The 24,046-nt window shown below is 33.7% G+C and overlaps 1 protein-coding gene across 4 annotated transcripts in view; it reads left to right on the forward strand.

Annotated features, from left to right (window-relative positions):
* The window catches only part of Gabra3 (gamma-aminobutyric acid type A receptor subunit alpha3), a 228,146-nt gene that overhangs the window by 107,763 nt on the left and 96,337 nt on the right, over positions 1-24,046 (forward strand). For all 4 annotated transcript variants that reach the window (XM_048796957.1, XM_015498004.2, XM_048796958.1 and 1 more), the window contains one exon: positions 9,661-9,782. In XM_048796957.1, coding sequence (XP_048652914.1) covers positions 9,661-9,782 — 122 coding nt within the window. The remainder of the gene's footprint in view (positions 1-9,660; positions 9,783-24,046) is intronic.

Here is a 24,046-nt window from a genome sequence, read left to right on the forward strand (position 1 = left end):
TCTCTCTCTCTCTCTCTCTCTCTCTCTCTCTCTCTCTCTCTCTCTCTCTCGTGCTGAGAATTGAACCCAGGGTGTCACACCTGCAAGGCAAGTGCTCTACCACTGAGCTACAGCCCCAGCCCGTGATCTTTAATTTTTACATGAAGAAACTGAGGTTCAGAAATTTAAATTAACTTTCTGAAGATCATAGTAGAACCAGGTCTAAAACACCATTCTGATTTTGAGTACCACATTCTTTCTTTAAAATTTTATTTTAAATTTCTTTATTTGAATTTGTTATACATAACAGCAGAATGTGTACAATTCATAGTACACATATACAGCACAGTTTTTTATGTCTCTGGGTATATACAAAGTAAGTCACACCATTTGTGTCTTCATACATATACTTAAGGTAATGATGTCCATGTCATTCCACCATCTTTCCTACTCCCATTCCCCCTTCCCTTCCCTACATTTTGCCCTATCCAAAGTTTCTCATAACAGAGAAAACATTCGGCCTTTTTTGGGGGGAGATTGGTTGACTTCACTTATCATAATATTCTCCAACTCCATCCATTCACCTGCAAATGCCATGATTTTATTTTATTTTATTGCTGAGTAATATTCCATTGGGTATATATACCACATTTTTTATCCATTAATTTACCTAAGGGCATCTAGGTTGGTTCGACAATTTAGCTATTGTGAATTGTGCTGCTAAAAACATTGATGTGACTTTGTCAATGTACTATGCAGTTTTTAAGTCCTTTGGGTATAAACTGAGGAGTGGGATAGCTGGGTCAAATGGTGGTTCCATTCTCAGTTTTCCAAGGAATCTCCATACTACTTTCTATATTCATTGCACCAATTTACAGTCCTACCAGCAAAGTATGAGTGTGTCTTTCCCCTGACATCCTCGCCAACACTTGTTGTTTGTCTTCATAATAGCTGCCATTCTGACTGGAGTGAGATGAAATCTTAAGAGTAGTTTTGATTTGCATTTCTCTAATTGCTAGCGATGTTCAACATTTTTTCATATATTTGTTGATTGATTGTATATCCTCTTCTGAGAAGTGCCCATTTACTGATTGGGTTGTTTGATTTTTGGTGTTTAACTTTTTGAGATTACGGCTCTTTCTGATGTGCGTGTGGTAAAAATTTGCTTCCATTCTGTAGGCTTTCTACTCATCTCACTGTTTCTTTTGCCAAGGAGAAGCTTTCCAGTTTGAATCCATCCCATTTATTGATTCTTGATTTTATTTCTTGTGCTATAGAAGTCTTAATAATGAAGTAGGGGCCTAATCTGACATAATGAAGATTTGGGCCTATTTTTCTTCTATTAGGCACAAGGTCTCTGTTTTAATTTCTAGTTCCCTAATCCACTTTGAATTGAGTTTTGTGCATGGTGAGAGATATGGGCTTAATTTCGTTTTGCTGCATATGGATTTTCAGTTTTACCAGCACCATTTGTTGAAGAGGCTGTCTTTTCTCCAATGTATGTTTTTGGTGCCCTTGTCTAGTATGAGATAACTGTATTTATGTGGGTTTGTCTTTGTGTCTTCTATTCTGAACCATTGATCTACAAGTCTATTTTGGTGCTAATACTGTGCTGTTTTTGTTATTATTGCTCTATAGTTTAGTTTAAGGTCTGGTATAGAGGATTCTACCTGCTTCACTCTTCTTGCTGAGGATTTCTTTGGCTGTTCTGGGTCTCTTATTTTTCCAGATGAATTTCATGATTGCTTTTTATATTTCTATGAGGAATGTCATTGGGATTTTGATTAGGAATGCATTGAATCTGTAGAGTGCTTTTGGTAGTATGGTCATTTTGACAGTATTAATTCTGCCTATCCAAGAACAAGGGAGATTTTTCCATCTTCTAAGGTCTTCTTTAATTTCTTTAGTGTTCTGTAGTCTTCATTGTAGAATTCTTTCACCTCTTTGATTTTGTTGATTTCCAAGTATTTTATTTTATTTTGAGGTTATTGTAAATGAGGTGGTTTTCCTAGTTTCTCTTTCAGAGGATTTGTCACTGATGTACAGAATTGCCTTTGATTTATGGGTGTTGATTTTGTATCCTGCTACTTCACTGAATTCATTTATTAGTTCTAGAAGTTTTCTGGTGGAATTGTTTTGATCCTCTATGTATAGAATTGTGTCATCAGCAAATAGTGATAGTTGATTTCTTGTTTTCCTATCTATATTCCTTTAATATCTTTCCTTTGTCTAATTGCTCTGGCTAGAGTTTCAAGAACTATGTTAAATAGAAGTGGTGAAAGAGATCATAATTGTCTTGTTCCAATTTTTAGAGGGAATATTGGCCTTGAGCTTAGCCTAGGTAGCTCTAACAAGGTTAAGATATGTTTCTGTTATCCCTAGTTTTTTTTCTAGTGTTTTGCACATCAACAGGTGCTGTATTTTGTCAAATGCTTGTTCTACATTTGTTGAGATGATCATATGATTCTTATCTTTAAGTCTACTGATGTGATGAGTTACATTTATTGATTTCTGTATGTTGAACCAACCTTGCATCCCTGGGATGAACCTCACTTGATAGTGGTGCACTATCTTTTAAACATGTTTTTGTATTTGATTTGCCAGAATTTCATTGAGAATTTTTGCATCCATGTTCATTAGAGGTATTGCTCTTAAGTTTTCTTTTCTTTCTTTTTTTTTTTTTTGATGTGTCTTTGTCTGGTTTTTGGAATCAGGGTGATATTGGCCTCATAGAATGAGTTTGGAAATGCTGCCTCCTTTTCTTCTTAATGAAATAATTTGAGGAGTATTGGTATTAGTTTTTCTTTGAAAGTCTTGTAGAACTCAGGTGTATGTCCACCTGGTCCTGGGCTTTTCTTGGTTGGTGGGCTTCGGATGGCATCTTCTATTTCATTGCTTCAAATTGATCTGTTTAACTTGTGTACATCATCCTGATTCAGTTTGGGCAAATCATATGACTCTAGAAATTTGTCAACACCTTTGATATTTTCTATTTTATTGGAGTACAAATTTTCAAATTAATTTCTGGTTATCTTCTGTATTTCTGTAGTGTTTGTTGTGATATTTCCTTTTTCATCACAGATGTTAGTAAATTGATTTTTCTCTCTCTTTCTCTTTGTTAGAATGGCTAAGGGTTTATCAATTTTTATTATTTTCAAAGAACCAACTTTTTGTTTTGTCAGTGTTTTTGATTGTTTCTTTTGTTTCAATTTCTTTTATTTTAGCTCTGATTCTTGTTTGACATCCATTTTATTTACAGCTTGGTGTATGTTGTTCCAGGATCTTGTAGATTTCAGGGTCTGGTTTGAAAAATCTGCAGAGATCCTAATTGGTTTCCCCCATATATAATCTGATTCCTTTCTCTTGTAGTTTTTAAAATTCTATTCTTATTCTCTATGCAAAGCATTTTCATTATAATGTGCCTTGGTGTGGATCTGTTGTAATTTTGTACATTTGGTGTCCTGCAAGCCTCTTGTATTTGATTTTCCAATTCATTCTTCATATTTTGGAATTTGCTGATATTATATAATTGAAAAGAGTGTGTATTCCTTTGGTTTTAATCTCTTTGCCTTCCTCTATCCCAATAAATCTTAGGTTTGTTTTTTTGATGTTATCCCATAATTCGTGGATGTTCTGTTCATGGTTTCTAACCATCTTCACTGTGTGGTCAACTTTATTTTCAAGACTGTATATTTTGTCTTCATCATCTGACATTCTGTCTTCCAAGTGATCTAGTCTGTTGGTAATGCTTTCTATTGAGTTTTAATTTTATTTATTATTTCCTTCATTTCAAGGATTTCTGATTGTTTTTCTTTTCAGAATCTCTCTTTCTTGAAGTAATCTTTTGCTACCTGTAGTTGCTCCCTTATCTCTTTCTTGGTGTGATCAATTTTTGCCTGTATTTGCTCACTAGGTCATTTTTTAAATCATAGATCATTTTAATTATGTACATTATGAATCCCTTTTCTGACATTTCATCAACTGTGCCATCCATGGATTCTATTATTGTAGTGTCTTGGTTTGTTTGGGGCAATTTCCTCCCTTGTTTGTTCATGTTGTCTATATGTCTCCCTTTCTTGCAGTGCAGATCTGAAGTATTACAGTTGCTACCCTATAATATTATAGTGTCTCTGGAGATTACCTGTACCTCCCCTTGGTGTTGGACTTCTAGACCCCAGCTGGTGTCCCACGATAAATGCTACTGCAAGTAAAGGTGATAGTGGCAATAGAGGAGATAACTCAAGATAGCAGTGGAGGTGTCCCAAGATGGATGCAAACACTTTCAGAGATGGTGCTGAAAGGGTGGGCTCTCTGTCCAGAGATACAGCTGCCTCCAGGCCCTATCTGTTGTCCCAAGGTGGAGGCTACTGTGGGAAGAGGTCTAAGGTGATGGCTGCAGTGTCCCAAGATGGAAGTGGGGTAGACCTGGGTTCCATGGTGGGTCTGTCAGTGGGTGGGACTGTCCTAGGCCTGTGCTGGGTTCTGGGGTGGGTCTTCTGGTCAGCAGGGTGGTCCTGGGACTATCTTAGTCTCATATTCTTGAGGAAAATTATGGAAAATGATTTCAGATTTATATAATGAATACATTTCTTATACTCTTGTTTCTTGATTCTGTATTTTTATCACCAAACAAGTGAGAACTCTGTATATTAACAGTAAGTTGAACCATCACGAAACTGTATTTTTCTAGGTCAACTTGGTCAAATATCAGCAATTTCATAATGGGTTCATGGGTAAGTGCCTAAGTAGCAAATAAGTATTGGATGAATCCTCCAGATCTGACTGCAAATTGGACATTTTGGTTAAGATTATTTGAAGAGGGTCAATTTGCAAAGAGACTCATTTTAGAGATATAGTGTATGGGTAGGAGAACCACAAGGCATAGGGCAAGAACCTAAGGCCAGCTAGCAGATATATCATGCAAAACAAATTTTCGTATGAGGTGCAGGGGCCTTTAGTGATGGAAATAGTCATCACAAAGAGATTAAAAAAAAACAAAACTAAGAATTAGGCCAGGCATGGTGGTGCATTCCTGTAATCTCAGCAACCCAAGAGGCTAAGGCAGGAGGTTTACAAGTTCAAAGCCAGACTCAGACTCAGCAATTTAGCAAGACCCTAAGCAATTTAGCAAGACTCTGCTTCAAAATAAAAATAAAAAGGACTGGGGATGTGATTCAGTGGTTAAGTACACCTGGGTTCAATCCCTGGGAACAAAAGTAAATAAATAAAAATAAATGCAAGAATTAGGTATATAATTATTTATTTTATGTAAATAAACATTTGCTTATACATAGTAATCTCTCAGACTCTGAATACTTAATATCTCAGCCATATGACTGGATGGACTGTCCTACTATAGAGCAAATGCAGTTTTTTCATAGGGTCTGAAGAAATAATAAGTATCATTTGATCCTAATATTTTTACTTCTAAAGTGTAAATGTAGCATTTGTGACATAGGACAAGGATGGACATTTGAGGCCAGGATCAAGAACATTTCATAGGTGATACTGTGACTTCTTACTGTATCATTTCTGGATGTGAAGTTGTCTCAGTAATACTGATACTAAATTTGATCACTTGATTATGATGATGACTGCCAGACTGTTTGTTGTAAGGATATCAGTCACCAGGAATAAGTGAGAGGGTTTGAGCTGGTGGGCAGCTTATTGCTTTGATCATATGGGAGTAAAGAGCAAATAACAGTGAGGGAGAGAATATGTATAGTGTTGTAGTTTTCCCATCTTTTGTGTCAATTATTTTTTTCACAGAGACAGTGTTATAAATGGTTCATAGGCTGTTCTATGAAAGTCTACTCAACAAAAATGTTGCTGAAATAGGGCTCATACATTAGCTCTATGGTTAATTCAGATGAATTATGAGAAATAGACTTGCATTGTTTTGCCTGGACAACTAGATAATCTTTATGGTAGTGTTTTAAAAGAAGAATGTACATTCACTTCTTTGCACAGTTTTGATCACAAGATATTTTAAATTGGGGTATGTCTTTTTATATTCATATGTGGAATCATCTTTTAGTTCTAGTACCTTTGCCATATGCAATATGCTTTAGTTTATTCTTCCTGTGTTTTTGTTGTTGTCATTGTTGTTATTGGTGTGTCTGTGTGTGTGTGTGTGTGTGAAGCACAGTCTTTCAGTTCCTAAGAAGGTATGAAGAACTTGGTCTTTATTTTACTTTAACTCAGCAAATACGGTTAATATGAACAGGTAGAACATATGTAAGTAGGCATGTCTCTAGCCAATACTTCTCTAGATTTATTATAACATTGTAGAAAATATTTAAGACCAGCTCTCTTTCTTAGATGGATTAGGCATATTCTTGTAAAAAAAAGTTTATTTTTTCCTTCAAGTGGTTTCTGTAAAAACATTAGAATGTGTGCTGTTGGACCACACATGTTTCTCATTCTCTCCGAAGCATATAACTGGTATCCTTAGCAAGATAAATCTTTAGTAAGGCCTTTCCACTCATGGGAAAGCCTGGGCTTGGAAAATGAAAGCAGGGGATATTAGGAAATGGTAAGTGATCTGATTTGGCTATGATTTCTGGTATGAAAGCAAAAAAGTGGAATTTGCAGCTGTAAAAGTATATTGGCACCAGATTGCAGAAGGCTGTGAATGTCAGGCTAAGGAGTTGGGATTTTATTTGATAAACCTTGAAGAGTTATGAAAGTCTTGGGAGTAGTGCAGAGATATGATTTGCCAGTAATCTAGAATTTTCATTATTTAAAAACATGTTCTCCCCTAGGACATATGCAGTATTAGGGAAAATGTCATCCTTTTAATGAAGTAAATTTCTCTTCTCTTTGGGTTGTCGTCTGAACTGCATCAGCAATTCTGCAGCTGTGCTTTCCCCTACCATAAACACACCAGGGTCCTTGATGTGGTTGAATTAACGCTATTACTGCTGACATCCTGCACTTAATCTCTACGTGGTTAGTGAGCTTGACTAAAAGTGCATGTATTTCAAAGGTTTTCTCACTGTGTTATTAGGAGTTTGGGAAAAAAATAAGGAAAAACCCTCATTTACAAAGCAGTCTTATTTTTATTATTTTATTTAATTATTTTTCCAAAAGCTTTCTAAGGTAGGGTTTTATTATCCCTATTTTACATATAAGGAAATAAGTGACGGAGACAAAACTAACACTGTAGTCATTTGACTCAAATCCTGTGAACTTGCTACTGATCCATCGTTACAACTAGAAAAATGATACAGATAATACATACATACAGATAATGTATTAGTAACATAATTTTATTCTTTAATGGGGGTTTATTATTATCATATTTGATCCAACCAATAGTGACAGATATAAGGTATTTTTAGTGTGCCAATCTCATTAACTTTAAACATGTGAGTAAACAATTTTTTTCCTCTCAAAGGCATTGATATCTCAGGTGTCTAATATGTAAAATGAAGGTAAAGAATTATATGATCTCTGAAGTCCTTAATAATCCTCAGGTACTATGATTCTTTGATGTTTACCCTAAAATACCTGTGGATGGGCACAAACTACAGCATCTTGGTGCAGTACAGTGACTGAAGAAGAGAGTTCTAATTTGGATTCTAACTTAAACCAACTTCCAGCACTTTGTGCAGCAATTTAGTCCATGTCAGGAGAAAAACATATCGGTAATCAAGTGTAAAAATCATAGGGAAATTGAATGCTTTGCATCTGGGAATTTGGGATCTAATTTTTAGCTTTCCCAATAATTCTCAAATTGATTTAAAAATTATATTCAGGAACTTTAGCATTCTCATCTGTAAATCCACCAGGAATAGATAATCTCTAAAGCCCTTTTTGGTTTGTGTATGTCTTTAAGAGGATTCTGTGTTCTGTTATGTTCTAGTAATCCAAGAAATGGTTTCCCATTCATTTTGTAGATCTAGTTCCCAGAAATTAAATTAGGCTAACCAAGGTCAAGAACCCCCACAGTGAAAGTCAAGAGATAATAAGAAACAGATTTCCACTGAATCAGTTGAGTTCCTACGACTGCTCCATGGCCTTACGTCAGATGGACCAGAACATTGGTGGGTTTTGCCAGATGTAGGCTGTCATCTGACAAGGTGTCTGCATTTCTCTCTTCAGTGTATTGATTTCAGTTGGTTAACTCTACACTTCAATTCCCTCCTTTATTCCCCCTTCTTATTGAAGCTTCTGTATCATTTTTCATGATCCGTTCAAACAGCCAATCATCCTCTATTACTTAGGTTCCAGTGCCTCTCTGGCTAAAGCTGTCCCTATGACTTTTGGCTGATACATGTTCCAATAATTTGTTATTATCACTAATATTTGAATAATGCATTTGAGTGCAAAAACTACTATTCTAAAAAAACAAACTTCAAATACTTCTAGATATGAAACATTCATCTTGGCAATTTTAATAAGTTATTTGATATTAACACAGCATTCTATGGGATGATTTTAACTGCTAAAGCTACCACTAAAGGTATTACATGGTTTGCCTAAGGTCATGCAACTAATAAACTCAAATCATGTCTTCAAACTCTTGAAGCTTAATTTCCCTTTTCCAAGTATATTTATTTTATAATTCAATTATCTCAGAAACCCTGTAAGTTGAGCAAGAGAAACATTACTTAGTTTTATTTTATTTTGTTTTCTGCTTTATTAGAACACTTAGAATAGTAGTGATCATATAGTTAATAATAAAAATGTGTAAATGAATTGAATTATGTTTATGAATTAAGAAACTTATAGTTCAAATTGACTTTTACTAAGTTACATGATAAAAAATGATGGTTTAGGTTGAGAACTATTCAATTCAGATGTTTCTACTACCCTGTATGTTCATTTTCAAGCTCTTTTTCAGCATAAGAACCTTGCTCAGTTCTAGGCATAAATATTTCTGGAATGTATTAACTGTCTCCTAGGACCTTTACTTAACTGGTATCTTGTGGCTTTTACAGCTCTGATGAACTAGATACTGGGAATAATTATTATATACTTACTAAAGTCAACTTTTTGAGTCCAAGTTAAGAATAGGGAAAACCAAGACTTAAAGATATATATAGTACAATAATTTGTTTGATCATCTACCCCATTTCCAAATAAGTAGGTACCACGATTTCTAGTTCTTGGTTCATTATTTAATGCTACACCATCCTTCTTTACCCTCCTCAACAATAGCCATTTCTCTCACCATATCCTCTTTTCCCTGAACTACTCAGGGCTTTAAAAAAAATTCTAGTTCTGCCAAACAACATCAAGCTCCTCCTCAAAATGTATAGATATCAGTCACAGTGCCTAGTCTGATTAGGTGGTTAGTAAAATGCATGGTGTTCATAAAGGCTTGCAAAAGGCTTCCAAACTGGAGGAGTAGGAAGTAGCTCAGGGACACTAGAAAGTCAGAAAATTTGGATTCTAATTCAATCTTTGCCTCTACTAGCAATAAGTATGGGGAAATTTGTCTTCCTTTCTGAGTTTGTTGTCCAAGTGTAAAAGCTTATGTATTGATTACTCTTGGCTTTCTATGCAGAGAATCATTGTGACAAATAAGAAGTGCTTGCAATTTTGGTTAAGACATGGGGCTATTTATTGGCTTGGTCTATTACTTGAAATTTCCCTGAATTAAAATGTTTATACATGTAATTGTTTCCTATTAAGAACTGCTATTTTCCTTTTCTTTTCCTTGTATTGTATCAGACTCTCTCCTAAGCATGCCCCAGATATTCCTGATGACAGCACTGACAACATCACTATTTTCACTAGAATCTTGGATCGTCTTCTGGATGGTTATGATAACCGACTGAGACCCGGACTTGGAGGTCAGTTATTCTTTTAAGATTCTCTACTCAGCCCTTTCCATCTAAATGAGTCATAAGGTAACTTCAGTAGTCTATTGATAAAGAAGTTTAGTGTAAAGTTGAATTTTTTCCTTTAGAGCACTGGAAATTAATTCTTTATTCCAATGGATAAACTTTCTAGTTTGGTTTTGGAAAGTTTCTGAATTTTAGGCAAATGTATCTGGAGTATTATACCTCAAAGTTTGACAAAGCCAGTTTCTAGTAAAAAAAAAACAATAATAACTACAAAATAATAATCATTGGCTGGATGTCAGGTATGGGCCAGAAACAGCTGGGAAATTTGTTCTCAAATCTGAGCACATGTTAGCCTGGTCTTCCAAAGAGTAGTAATCTACAGGCTAGATGGGATTGCACTTGACCATCAGTTTAGTATAATCAGAAGTATTATTACAATGAAATGAATGCATTATAATATGTCATGGGCTGTGTTAAAATGGCAAGTATGGAAGTGTGTGAATTTAATTTTTTCCAAAATCATTTGAGAATTAGTCACATATATCATTTCCCTTTGTTCCTAAATACTTAAGTGCATATTTCCTTAGAACAATTAAATAATTTTATAAAATACAATTACAATTCAGAAAATGTAACTTAACATAATACTCTTTTCTAATCTGTAGTCCATATTTAAATTTTTCTAATTATCTCCAAAGTGTCTGTTATAGTAATTCTCCTTCATTTAGGATGCAATCCAGGATTATTCATTGCATTTATTGTCATGACTCTTTAACCTATACTCTAATATAGTTGCTCAGCATTTCTTTTCTCTCATAATGTCAATTATATCTTCCTTATTCATTTTTGGAAATAAAACAACAGGAGTTAATTGTGTCGTTCTCAATGCATTACTGAAGAAGGAAGCATGATGTCTGTTCGCTTTATTATTGTAATATTAATTTTGATGTCTACCAGGTTACTTCACTCTAAAATTACCATTTTAAGCTTATGATTAATAAGTCATGGGGATATTATTTGACACTATTCTACTCTTCTTCCAACTTGTACCCAATAGTTTTAGCAACTATTGATTATTCTTGCATGAATAACAACAGTTATGGCTGCAAAAGAATGATTTTTCTAAATCCATTTTTCCTCTACATTTATTATATGGCATTCTGTTTGTAAAATTAGTATTTCTTTCCTGTTAATTAATTAGCTAATTGTAAGTATGAATGCATTTTTATTTTATTAAGGGGATTATAAAATATTAGTATCATTATATGTTTTGATTAAAATTTTTCCTTACAATTTTCAATATTTGCCTACTGGGAGCCTGTTCAATCTGCTTTCTGTTTCCTTTTGATACATTCACCTCATTTTGGAACACTTTTAAAGTATATGTCATAACAGTACATTTCAGACTTAATCTTGTACCTTCCATTATTCAGCCTTGTGATCAGTCATTTTTCCAAAAAGAAATAGTATATTTTGTGGGAAATTATATATAGACTTAACTTCTTGCTATAAGGATATCATTGCTTCTAGAACCTTTCAATGGTCATTAATGACAAAATAGAAAACACACACATATACACACACCTATATATGTATATATGTGTGGGTGTTATATGTACATATAAACATCTGTATATATTCATACATATGTATATACATGCGGACACATATACATATATACAAATATTTGCATAAGCATATACATATACATGCTTGTATGTGTAATAAGTTTATATTGATACTATTAATTTCAGTTCAACACAGTATTTTTCACTGATATATTTTCTCAATCCTCTACTATACTCAAAACAGTTCTGGAATTACTACAGTCATGCAGCTACAATGAATACACTTATTAATTAAAGTGAAATATTTTTTCATATTTTTGTTGTTGTTTTTAAAGTAAGGCTATAAGATAGTTGTTTTGATACAAATAATGGACTAAAGTTGAGAAGTACAGGAGGAAGAGACCAGTCATAAATTACATTTTTTCCAGGATGAAGATGATGACTGTGGGAAAAGAGAGAATTTGGTACCTGATTAGAGTCTGGGGGCCAAAGAAAGATTAGAAGGAAAAGATCAAATTCTAATTACTGGCTTCTGTGATTGGGTGGTGCTATTTTTAAAATTGTGTACACTGGACTAGAGAAGAAACAGTGCAGTTTTGTTTTCTTTCTTTTGGAGTTGTGGTTGGAGTGATGAAGGCAGGATCAGGAAATGGAAATTAGTTCAGTTGTGGAATTTGAGTACCTGTGAATAATATAATTGGAAACATTTGCTTCTGGATAAAATGAAATAGGAGGATCAGATTTAACCTCTCATCTTAAATAACAACTGAGAATGAACATATTCCATAATGTTTTTTCAGAAATTGATCAAAGGCAATATAGGATAGTGACTCTTAAGAATGGAAACAAAGTGAACCCTATAATCAGAAAGGCTGGTGGCCTGGACAGTGTTTTCAGGTTATCATGCAGGGAGAAGGAACCCAAATAGTGCCTGGTGGATTCTGTTCATTGATGAGAAAGCATTGAGAAGGTGGGGAGGCCATAGTACATAGAATTTAAAAGAGAGCTGCATGAATGAGAGAGAGAGAGAGAAATTGAAAGAGAGAAAGAAGGAGAAATATCAATTACAAAAATCTGCAGATGATTCTCTTGAAAGGAGAAAGAGAAGATCTTTAACTAGAGCTATAGATTTCAATGCTGCTTTCTTTTTTTAGATAGAGAAGAGAGAGAGTGAGAGAGAGAGAGAGCGAGAGAGAGAGAGAGAGAGAGAGAAACAGAATTTTTAAATATTTTTTTTTTAGTTATTGGCGGACACAACATCTTTTTTTGTATGTGGTGCTGAGGATCGAACCCGGGCCGCATGCATGCCAGGCGAGCGCGCTACCGCTTGAGCCACATCCCCAGCCCGATACTGCTTTCTTAATACGTAATTGAACAAGTAGACAAAAAAATAAGCACAAGCAACAGAACATCAAATCACACTCCAAACCAACCTGACTGAATTGGCATTTTTAGAACATTCAAACCAACAACAGCAGAATATGTATTATTTTCCAGCATACCCAGATAGACCATATACTGGCTATTTTGGCTTATAAAAAATGAAAAGAATTTTCAGCATACAAATTATCTTCTCTGGCCAAAATACAATTAAATTAAACATCAATAATAGAAATATCTGGATAATCTCCAAGTACCTGGGAACTAAATGTTATACTTTTAACCTATGAGTCAAAACAAAAATTGAAAGGAGAATTTAAAATATTTTCCACTGAATGAAATGAAAACATGACAAAGTAGTCCTAAAAGGAAATCCTATAATATCTAAGTGGCTGTATTAGAAAGGAGCAGTGTCGAATAAATGCACCAAGCCTTTACCTTAAGGAAGTATAAAAAAAGAACAAATAATAATGAATTAATTATTAAATATTACTAAGTAATGAAATATAAAATGTTATATTAACATAATATGATATACAATATTGTATTATGTATTTATGATCAATATATAATAATTTACATAATTAGATAAAACAAATAATTATTACATATTACACAATATATATATAAGAACATAAATCAATAAAAGAGAAAACAAATATAGAGAAAATCAATAAAAACTAAACCATTGCTCTTTAGTAAATTAATAAAATCAGTAAATTTCTAGGTAAAATTATCAGGGAGAAAAGAAAGAAGACACAAATTACCATACCTGAAATGAGAGAGTGTATTATTACAGATCATAATACATGAAAGAGTAAGGAAATGTTTTATGCTAATATTATCCCAATAAAATTGACAATAGAAATTAAATAGAAAATTATCTTGAAAGACATGAACTACCAAAGTTTATGCAGGAACATATAGCCTGAGGAGCCCTACAGCTTTTAAAGATCTTCCTTCCTTTGTTCCTTTTTTGTTCCTTCCTTCCTTTCTTTTTAGTAGTACTAGGAATTTAACTCAGTTGTGCTTTACCTCTGAATTACACCCTCAGCTCCTTTTTTTTAACTTTTATGAATTTAGTTATTTTTAAGCTTTCATTTTGAATAATTCCTTTCATTTTTATTTTGAGACAAGATATGTTAAGTTGCCCAGCCTGGCCTAAAACTTGTCATCCTCCTGCTTCAAACTCTCAAATTGCTATGATTATAGAGGTGCACCACCAAGCCTGGCTGGAATGTCAGTTTATTTTATTTCATTTATTTATTTTTTAATATGTGATTTTTTAGTTGTAGGTGGACCCAATACGTTTATTTTATTTTTATGTGGTGCTAAGGATCATACCCAGTGCCTCACACATGCCAGGTGAGTGCTCTACCACTGAGCCACAACCCCAGCCCTGGAATGATCATTTTATATATTTTTTTATTTCATTATTTTTTAAAATTAATTTTTATTGATATATGACAGTGTAATGCATTACAATTCTTATTGCACATATAGAGCACAATTTTTCATATCTCTGGTTGTATATACAGTATATTCACACCAATTTGGGTCTTTATACATGTACTTTGGATAATAATGTCCAACACATTCCACCATCATGGAATGGTCATTTTAAATGAGGACTCTTTCCATTAAAAAAAAAAAATCTCAAGGTTCCCATTGTATTGCTGGTGAATTCTGGAAAAACATTGAAGAAAAAAAAATGGTACCAATTCTACAAAAAAACATTTTCCAGATGTATTGCCCATTTTTAATTAGATTATTATTATTATTATTATTTATTTTGTTCTAACTTGAGTTCCTTATATATTTTAGGATATTAATTGCTTGTCAGATTGTATTATTTGCAATTATTTTCTCTCAGTCTGTAAGTTGTTTCTCCATTGTCAATTATTTTCTTTGAGGAGCAGAAGTTTTTTTGGTTTGATATAACCCCATTTGCCCATTTTTCTTTTTTATTAATAAATTATAGTTATACATATTAGTGGGGTTCATTTTGGCATATTCATTAATACATATAACATAATTTGTTCCACTTAAATTTCTGATACTATCTCCTTTCTTTCTCTTCTCTCTCCCTCATTCATTTCCTCTATATTCTACTCGTGTTTCTTTTATTCACTTTTTTTTGTAATTGGTGCATTATATTTATATAAAAGTAGAATTCATTGTGATATAGTCGTACATCTGCATAAAGTTTAGTGAATTTCATTCCACTGTTTCTCTCCTTTCCCATGCCTCTTCTACTCTCTTAATCCCCTCCCTCTACTCCACTGTTCTCTCTTCTATTTAATGAGATTCCCCCCTTTTAAAATTCCTTATTTCTCTCTAGCGTCTACATATGAAAGAGAAAAGTTGACCCTTAACTTTCGGATTCTGGCTTATTTCACTTAGCATGATGATCTCTAGTTCCATCCATTCACCAGAAAATGCCACAACTTCATTCTTCTTTATCTCTGAGTAAAACTCCATTGTGTATATACTACAGTTATCCATTTGTCTGTTGATGGACACCTAGGCTAGTTCCATAACTTAGCTATTGTGAATTGTATTTATATATAATTCTATAATCATCAGTATTTATCTATCACTGTATATGCTGATGTTAGTTCTATTGGAAGAATAAGAAGGAGTGGTATAGCTGGATCATGTGGTGGTTCCATTCCTAGCCTTTTGAGGAATCTCCACACTGCTTTCCAAAGTGATTGTACTAATTGGTAGTTCCACCAGCAATGCTTGAGTGTACCTTTTTCCCCTTATCTTCACCAGCACTTATTGATACTCGTATTCTTCATGGTTGCCATTCTAATTGCAGAGGATGTTGAGCAGTTTTTTTCATGTATTTGTTGGCCATTTGTGTTTCTTCTTTGAGAAATATCCATTCAGTTCGTTTGCCCATTTATTGATTGAGTTTTTTTGGTTAAGATTTTTTTTGTCTTTTCTTTTCTTAAACTGGGCAATGAACTCAGAGCTTTGTGGATATGATGCTGGTGTTAAGTTTCTTGAGTTCTGTATATATATTCTGGATATTCATCTCCTGTCAGAGGACTAGGTAGCAAAGCTTTTCTCCCATTCTATAAGCTTTCTCTTCAGCCTCTTGTTTCTTTTGCTGTACTGAGGCTTTTTAATTCAATGACATCAAACTTATTGATTCTTGGTTTTATTTCTTGCACTTTAGGGGTCTTTCTAAGGAAGTCAATGTCTATACCACTATGTGGAAATGTTGACCCTATGTTTTCTTCTAGCAGGTGGAGTTGTTTCCTAGGTGTTTGATTTACTTTGAGTTGACTGTTGTGCAGAGTAAAAGATAGAATTTTACTCTTAAACATATGGATATTCAGTTTTCCCAGCACCATTTGTTAAAGATGCTATCTTTTTTCTGATGTATGCTTTTGGCTCCTTTTGTCAAGGATCAGGTGACTATGTGTGTGTAGATTTGTCTCTGAAGAAAATTAAAAGGATAAAAATAGGAAAATAATTACTCAAAATATCTCTATTTACTGGTGACATAACCCTATATCTAGAAAACCCCTTCACCAAAAAGAGTTCCAAACCTATAATCCAAGCAACTTTGGAGGCTGAGGTAGGAGATTGCAAGTTCAAAGCCAGCCTCAACAACTTAGCGAGGTCCTAAGCAACTTAGTGAGACCCTGTCTAAAAATAAAAAATAAAATTCTCATAAACTCAGGAGGCTGGGACAGAAGGATTACAAGTTCGAATCCAGCCTCAACAAATTAGCAAGGTCCTAAGCAACTCAGTGAGACCCTGTCTCTAAATAAATTAATAACATATTAAAAAGAAATGGGATGTGATTCAGTGCTCAATCACCCCTGGCTTCAATCCCTAATACCATAAAAAAGAAAGGAGAGGAGGCTGGGAATGTGACTCACTGGTAGAGTGACCCTGGGTTTAATTCCCAGCACAAAAAACAAAACAACACACACACACACACACACATACACACACAGAGAGATACAACAACAGAAAACAACTGCACTAAAAGTCTTGTAGAGCTAATAAACATATTCAGCAAATGTCAGGATATAAGATCAAGATACAAAAAATAGCTTTCCTACAGTTCAATAATAAACCTGCTGAGAAAAAAATCAGGAAAATAATTCCATTCACAGTAGCCTAAAAAAAATACTTGAGAAGAAATATATCCAAGGAGGTGAAAGACCTCTACAGTGAAAATTTTAGAACCCTCAAGAAGGAAATTGAAGAAGATCTTAAAAGATGGAAAGATCTACCTTGGATAGGCACAATTAATATTTTTAAAATGACCATATTTTTAAAAGCACTCTATAGATTTAATATGATCAAAATTCCAATTACAATCCTCATGGAACTAGAAAAAAAATTCCAAAATTCACATGGAAGAATACAGACTCAGAATAGCCAAAGCAATTATGAGCAATAACAGTGATGCTGGAGGCATCACAGTATCTGATGTCAAATTATCTACAGAACTCTAGTAACAAAACAGCATGATATTGGCATAAAAAGAGACATGAAGGCCAGTGGAATACAATAGAATAGAAAGAGACAAACCCAGTTCATCTATTTTTGCTTTTCTTTCCTATACTTTTGGGATCCTATCCAGGGAAAAAAATCTTGACCATTCTGTTGTCCAAGAATATTTTACCTATAGTTTTCCAAGTAGTTTTATAGTCTCAGAACTTATATTTAAAATTTCAATTGATTTTGAGTTGATTTTTATAACCAGTGAAGGAGGAGTCCAGTTTTATTCTTCTGCAAATAAATACACAATTTTCACAGCACCAATTGAAGATCAGTTGGCTGTAGATGCATGGCTTTAGTCCTAGAGTCTCTATTCTATTCCAGTGGTCTGTGTCTTTTTATGCCAACCATGCTGTTTTGATTACTATATTTTTGTAGTAAATTTTAAAGTCAGGTAGTATAATGCCTCTTGCTTTGTTCATTTGGCATAAAATCGCATTCACTATTTGGGAATTTTTCATGGTCCCATATGAATTTTAGGATTTTTTTTCTTGTTCTGTGAAGAATGTCATTGATATTTTGGTAGGGGTTACATTGATTCTGTAGATCAATTTGAGTAGTATGGACATGATATTATATTGATTCTTCTGATCCATGAACACAAGATCTTTACATTTTTGTGTGTGTCCTCTTTAATTTCTTTCAGCAATATTTCATAATTTTCATGTATAGTTCATTCATTTCTTTTGTTAAATTCCCAGGTATTTTTGTAGTCTTTACAAATGGAATTTTTTTCCTTATCAGATGACTCCCCATTGGCATATACCAATGCTATTGTTTTTTATGTGCTGATTTTATATGTACCTTAACTTTGTTGAATTAATTTATTTGTTTAATAGTTTTACCTGGAGTTTTTGATGTTTTATATATATATAAGAATATGTTGTCTGCAAACATGGCAATCTGACTTACTTCTTCCTTTCTAATTTGAATGCCCTTTATTTTTTTCTTTCCTAATTTGTTTGGCTAGAACTTCCAGTATTATGTTGAATAAAAGTGTTAAAAGTGTGACTCCTGGACTGTGGTTGTGGCTCAGAAGAGGAGCACTTGCCTAGTATGTGTGAGGCACTGGGTTTGATCCTCAGCACCACATAAAAATTAACAAATAATAAAAATGTAGGCATTATGTCCATCTACAATTACAAATTTTTTTTTAAAAGTGGGATCCTTTGCTTTTTACAGATATTCAAGAAAAATCTTTCAGGTTTTCCTCATTCTACATGATGTTAACTGCAGTCTTAGTATATACAGTCTTTATTATGTTGAGGTACATTTCTTCAACACTTAAGTGTTTCACAGTTTTTACCATGAATGGAATGTTGAATTTTATTAAATGCCTTTTCTGCATGTATTTTAGATGATCATATGTTTTTGTAAATCAATTTTTTAGTTGCAGGTGGACACTATTTATTTATTTATTTATTTACTTCTATGTGATGCTAAGGATCGAATCCAGTGCCTCACACATGCGAGGCAAGTGCTCTGCCACTGAGCCCCAGCCCCAGACCAATTATATGGGCTGAGGTTGTGGCTTAGTGGCTTAGTGCCTCGCATGTGTGAGGTGCTGGGTTTGATCCTCAGCACCATATAAAAACACATAAATAAAATAAAGGTATTGTGTCCAACTATGACTAAAAAAAGTAAAAACAAATATTTTGCCTATATCCTATGTTTAGGAAGTCTGCATGACCACATCACTCTGCTATCATAATCTGAATTTTCTCTCTTTTTGTATCTTGTTAATGAATGAATTATTCAAATATCAATCCACCTGGAAGGTGAACTAGAGAACCTGTGTGACTTAGTTGTCTCTAAATCAAAAAGATCTTTTATTGAAAGTGTTACTACAGAATTTGGAGCCACTTGAGTTCCCTTTGAAACATAATCTTCCTTGACTTCTAAAATTCATTTTCTTTCCAAAATTTTAAAAGCATTCCTGAAGCTTGCCTCTGGAAATTGTAATGCAGACTCCGCTGAGGAGCCTGAATTACAAACTTGGGGTCTTTCTAAGACTTTAGATAACTAATTTTTTTCCTTAATTAATTGGCTATTCCTGAAAAGTTCAGCTCCACTTACCTTGTTGGTTTCTTGGTCTTACTGAGTTTTGTATGAACTGAAAAACATCATAAAACTTACATAAAAGCAGTATTTCCAGATGTGTATGTTATCTAATGAAAATATTTCTTATTGACATCTTGCACTTTTGAACTTCTGGGATGATTTTTCAAGCAAAGGATAAAAACCTTTGATTGATAGTAAAGATGTTTTCCTGATTGCTAAAAGAAATTTTCTTGGATATATTACAACAGTATTAAATTTAAACTATACACAATTCAACCAGTGCATTCATTAGGAGGAATACAAGGAAGTAAAGGCACTGTGAGCTGAGGGAGTTGCAGTTTCTTAGGATAATTGAGTCATCGACTATGTTAAAATTATTCTCCTTGAGCCAACATTGGAGCTAAGTCTTGACTGTGTCATTGACAGGAACATTGGCAGGATTGAAGAAATAATGAATGTAAAGAATCAAGGCATATGGTGCGGTGGAATAGGGAAAATGTTTAACACAGGTGTCAGTGACTGCCCTTTGGGGGTCAACTGTTGCTCATCTCCCCTGACTTCAGCACTGAATCAACTAAGAACATATGCTTTAAAAACCTTTGAAAATTTTAATAGTTCCAGAGGTTAATGATTTGTTATGAATACAGAATGGATCTTCCTAGCTGTCATTTTTCTGGTTTCTTTCCTTTGATCCAACTGCTTTAGAGTCTAGCATACATTTCCAATAAACTGTCAGTTTCCACTGAATTGCCTTTCACATAATCTCCATGGTTTTTGAGAGAACCTATAAGATTTAACTTCTCCATACTTTGTTGCAAATTAATATAATTGTTTTGGGGACAGATTTAATGCTTTCTGTTCTATGGCCTGTTTCTCTCCTCTGCAAATTCTCTAAGCGATGGCTCAGATTCTGGGATGGGAGCAGTATCAACAATGTTACACTTTTCTCTAAAGGATAACTTCATGTTGAATGCTGGGGAAGGGGTGTTAGCAGTGGCCCATGTCTTGTCATCTGGTAATTTTAACCATAGATCCCTGGCCTACTAGCCAGATCAAGGGCACTTGGGGCTACATGACTTTCAGCAATGCCCATATGCAAGTGAAACTCTCCATCCCATGAGCAGGGGTGGGAGGAAGAAGGGAGATCCCATCTCTCAGCCAAATATGCCCAGAATTGCCCTGTGTTCTTGGCTGCATCAGTCTGGAAAAGAGTTTATGTTTCATGAGCTAGGAGGAGGCAGGACAGGAATGGTTCTTGGTTTAAATATTCTGGGCTCTTGCTTTCATTAATGCATTTTAGTAGATTTTCTTGAATACAGTTTTTTTTTTTCATTTGCTATATGCTATTGGGACCATTTCCAGAAACTTCAAGTGGTTGTTTTAAAAATAAATTTCAGTTTCACTGAAGACCAGGTCTGCAGAACTCGTCATGCTTTCATGCCAAAAGTAGAACTTCTAGTAGCTTTTTCCATAGATTTAATCAGATTATATACATAGAAAACTATGTCATATAAGTAGAAAAATTTTAATTCTTCTTTTGCTATATGGATGCCTCCTTTTTATTGCTTTATTGTGTTGACTAGACTTCACCCACAATGTTGAATAGAAATGATAAAAACAGACACCATTGTCTTTTACTTGATTTTTAAGAAAAAAACCTTTAATCTTACACCATAAATTTGATATTTGGCATAGTTATTCCCTAGATGCACTTTTTCAGTTTCACAGTGTTCTACTACTAGTTTTCTGAAAGTTTTTGACAGGAATCTTGGAATTTTTCAAATGCTCTTTTTGTCAATTATATTGATTATATGGTTTTTCTTTTTTAGTGTACCAATATGGTGAATTACATTGGTTGATTTTCATATGTTTAAACTAACAGTCATTTCATGATAATGCCACTGCTATCTTAATTGATATGTGTTTTTTTTTCCTTCTCCTTTTCTCAAGATTGCCTTAGGTATTCACCACCCTTCTTAACTTTAGATAAGTTTCAGAATCAGCTTGTCATTTTTCTTTCTTTCTTTATTTTTTATGGGGTGGTGAGGATTGAACCCAAGGCCTTGTACATGTGAGGCAAGCACTCTACGAACTGAACTATATCTTATCATTTTTAGAAAACAAATCTGCAGGGATTGCCAATGTATTTATTACATAGGTTAGCTTAAGGAAGTTTTAAAAAATCACTTAACTAAAATTATGATCTATATCTTCATTTAGTTTTTCCTTCAATTTCTTTGAATAATGTAGGATTTTCAAATTAGAGGTCGTGCATATATTTTTTCAACTTTTACCTTGAGGTCTGTTTTTTTAATGCTATTTTTATAGCTATTTAGAATTATGTTTGGCTTTACATTTTGCCCTTTTATCTTGGAGCCTTATTAATTCTTGTAGTTTATCATTTCTTTTTATTTTTTCACAGGTAGATTCATATCATCTTCAGTTAGAGTGGAACATAAGAGAGAGTAGCAGACATCTTTGTTTTCCATCTAATTTCAGTGGAAAAGTTTGTGATATTTCCTTGTCAACTTTGGTTAAATCCCCTTTTGTTCATTTACTTGATGACCTATAAATGAGTTTGGAGTTTAGATTCTAGTTTTTTCATTCTTCACTTTAAAGATTCTAAAGTGTTAAATCTATTGTCTTATTGCTGTGCAGTGCCTGGCTAGTCGGAATTAAATGTGTACTTGATATTTACTCTACCAAGGAGTACACTCTGTGCTTCTTTGGGCAGACACCATCATCTCATTACTGCACCACTGTATATATTGCAGGAACATTCCAATTGAAGTACCTATTAAATCATGAGGTGTCTATGAGCTGGTTAGTGAAGCACAGAATGTTAACTTCTTTTTGTCTTTTAAAACCTTTTTGTTATGGAAAAATTTGAACACATTAAAGTAGCCAAAATAATATGAATATATGCACATTTGACTACCTAGCTTCAAGTATTATAAATACAGTATATGGCCAATTTTGTTTCAATTGTATACCCACCCACAAGTCTCTCCCACCCCAGTTAATTTTATTTATATTTTCCCGGTGTCAATGGTTTTCTTTTTTTTTTTCCACCACAGATAATTTTAAACAAAATCCTGAACATATAATTTCACTTATACATATTTAATCAATATCTCTAAATTATAAGGATATTTTTGCTTATAGCCACCAGAAGGTCATTTTTTTAAAAAAAAATTAGAGCATTGTAGTTATACATAGTAGTTCTGTTCATTTTGACAAAATCACACATGCATGGAATTTGATTTCAATCCTCCTTCCCTTTTGTTCTTTCACTTCCCCCTCCCCCTATTCTTCTTCTTCTATTCTACTGATCTCCCTTTCTCTCCTTTGTTTATTTATCTTTAATTGGTTCTTTCTGTACATACATAAAGGTGAAATTCCCTATGGTATGTTAGCATTCTTGATAAATGCCATTCTGTGTGAACTGAGGTGGAATCTTAGTATAGTTTTGATTTGCATTTTCCTGACTGCTATAGGTGTTGAACATTTTGCTTTTCTTCTTTTAAGAAATGCCTGTTTAGTTCTTTTTGCCCATTTATTGACTTGTTTTTTTATTTATTATTTTGGTGATGTTTTTTGAGTTATTTATATATTCTGGATATTAATTTCCTGTCAGAGGAGTAACTGGCAAAGATTTCCTCTTATTCTGTAGGTGTTCATTTTATACTCTTAATCATTTCTTTTGCTGTGTTAGTAACTTAAATTTTCTGGCATCTCACTTATTGAGTCTTGGTTTTATTTTTTTTTACCTTTTAGGGGTCTTTTAGAGGAAGTCAGTGCTTGTACCTATATGATGAAGTGTTAACCCTATGTTTTTTTCTAGCAATTGAAAGTTCCTGGTCTAATTCCTAAGTGTTTGATCTATTTTAACTTAAGTTTTGTGCAAGGTGAGACATAGGGATCTGATTTAATTCTTCTACATATGGGTATCCAATTTTCCAAGCACCATTTGTCAAAAATGTTATCACCATACATTTTTGGCACCTTTCATCCTCATACATTTTTGATACCTCTGTCAAGTATCAGATGATTGTAATTATGTGGGTTGTCTCTATGTATTCTATTCTACTCCATTGGTGTTCATAAGTATTTTGATGCCAAACAATACTTCTCAGGTATTTTGATGCCTCCTGTATCACTCTTCTTGTTCAGGATTGCTTTGGATATTCTGGGTCTCTTATTCTACTGAATGATTTAAGGACTGCTTTTTTGTATTTCTGTGAAGAATACCATTGATATTTGGGGGGGATTGCATTGAATCTGTACATTGCTTTGATAGTATGGTCATTTTGACAATATTAATTCTGCCCATCTATGAACACTGGAGTTCTTTTAATCTTCTAAGGTCCTCTTCAATTTCTTTATTCAGTATTCTATAATTTTCATTGTATAGTTTTTTATCTCCTTGGTTAGATCAATTACCAAGTATTTTAGTTGATTTTGAGGCTATTATGAATGGGGTGGTTTTCCTGATTTCTTCCTCAACTTAATTGCTGTTGGAGTATAGGAAAGCTATTGATTTATGAGCAACTTGTATCCTTCTACTTTTGTGAATTCAGGTATCAGCTCTAGAAGTCTTCTGGTGAAGTTTTTCAGGTCTTCTAAATATATAATCATGTTGTTGGCAAATAGGGATAGGTTTGGGCTGTTCTTTTCCTATTCATATCTCTTTAATTTCATTCTTTGCCTAATTGCTCTGGCTAGAATTTC

The sequence above is a fragment of the Marmota marmota genome, unplaced genomic scaffold (genome assembly GCF_001458135.2).
Source record: "Marmota marmota marmota unplaced genomic scaffold, marMar, whole genome shotgun sequence".
Classification (NCBI taxonomy): domain Eukaryota; kingdom Metazoa; phylum Chordata; class Mammalia; order Rodentia; family Sciuridae; genus Marmota; species Marmota marmota.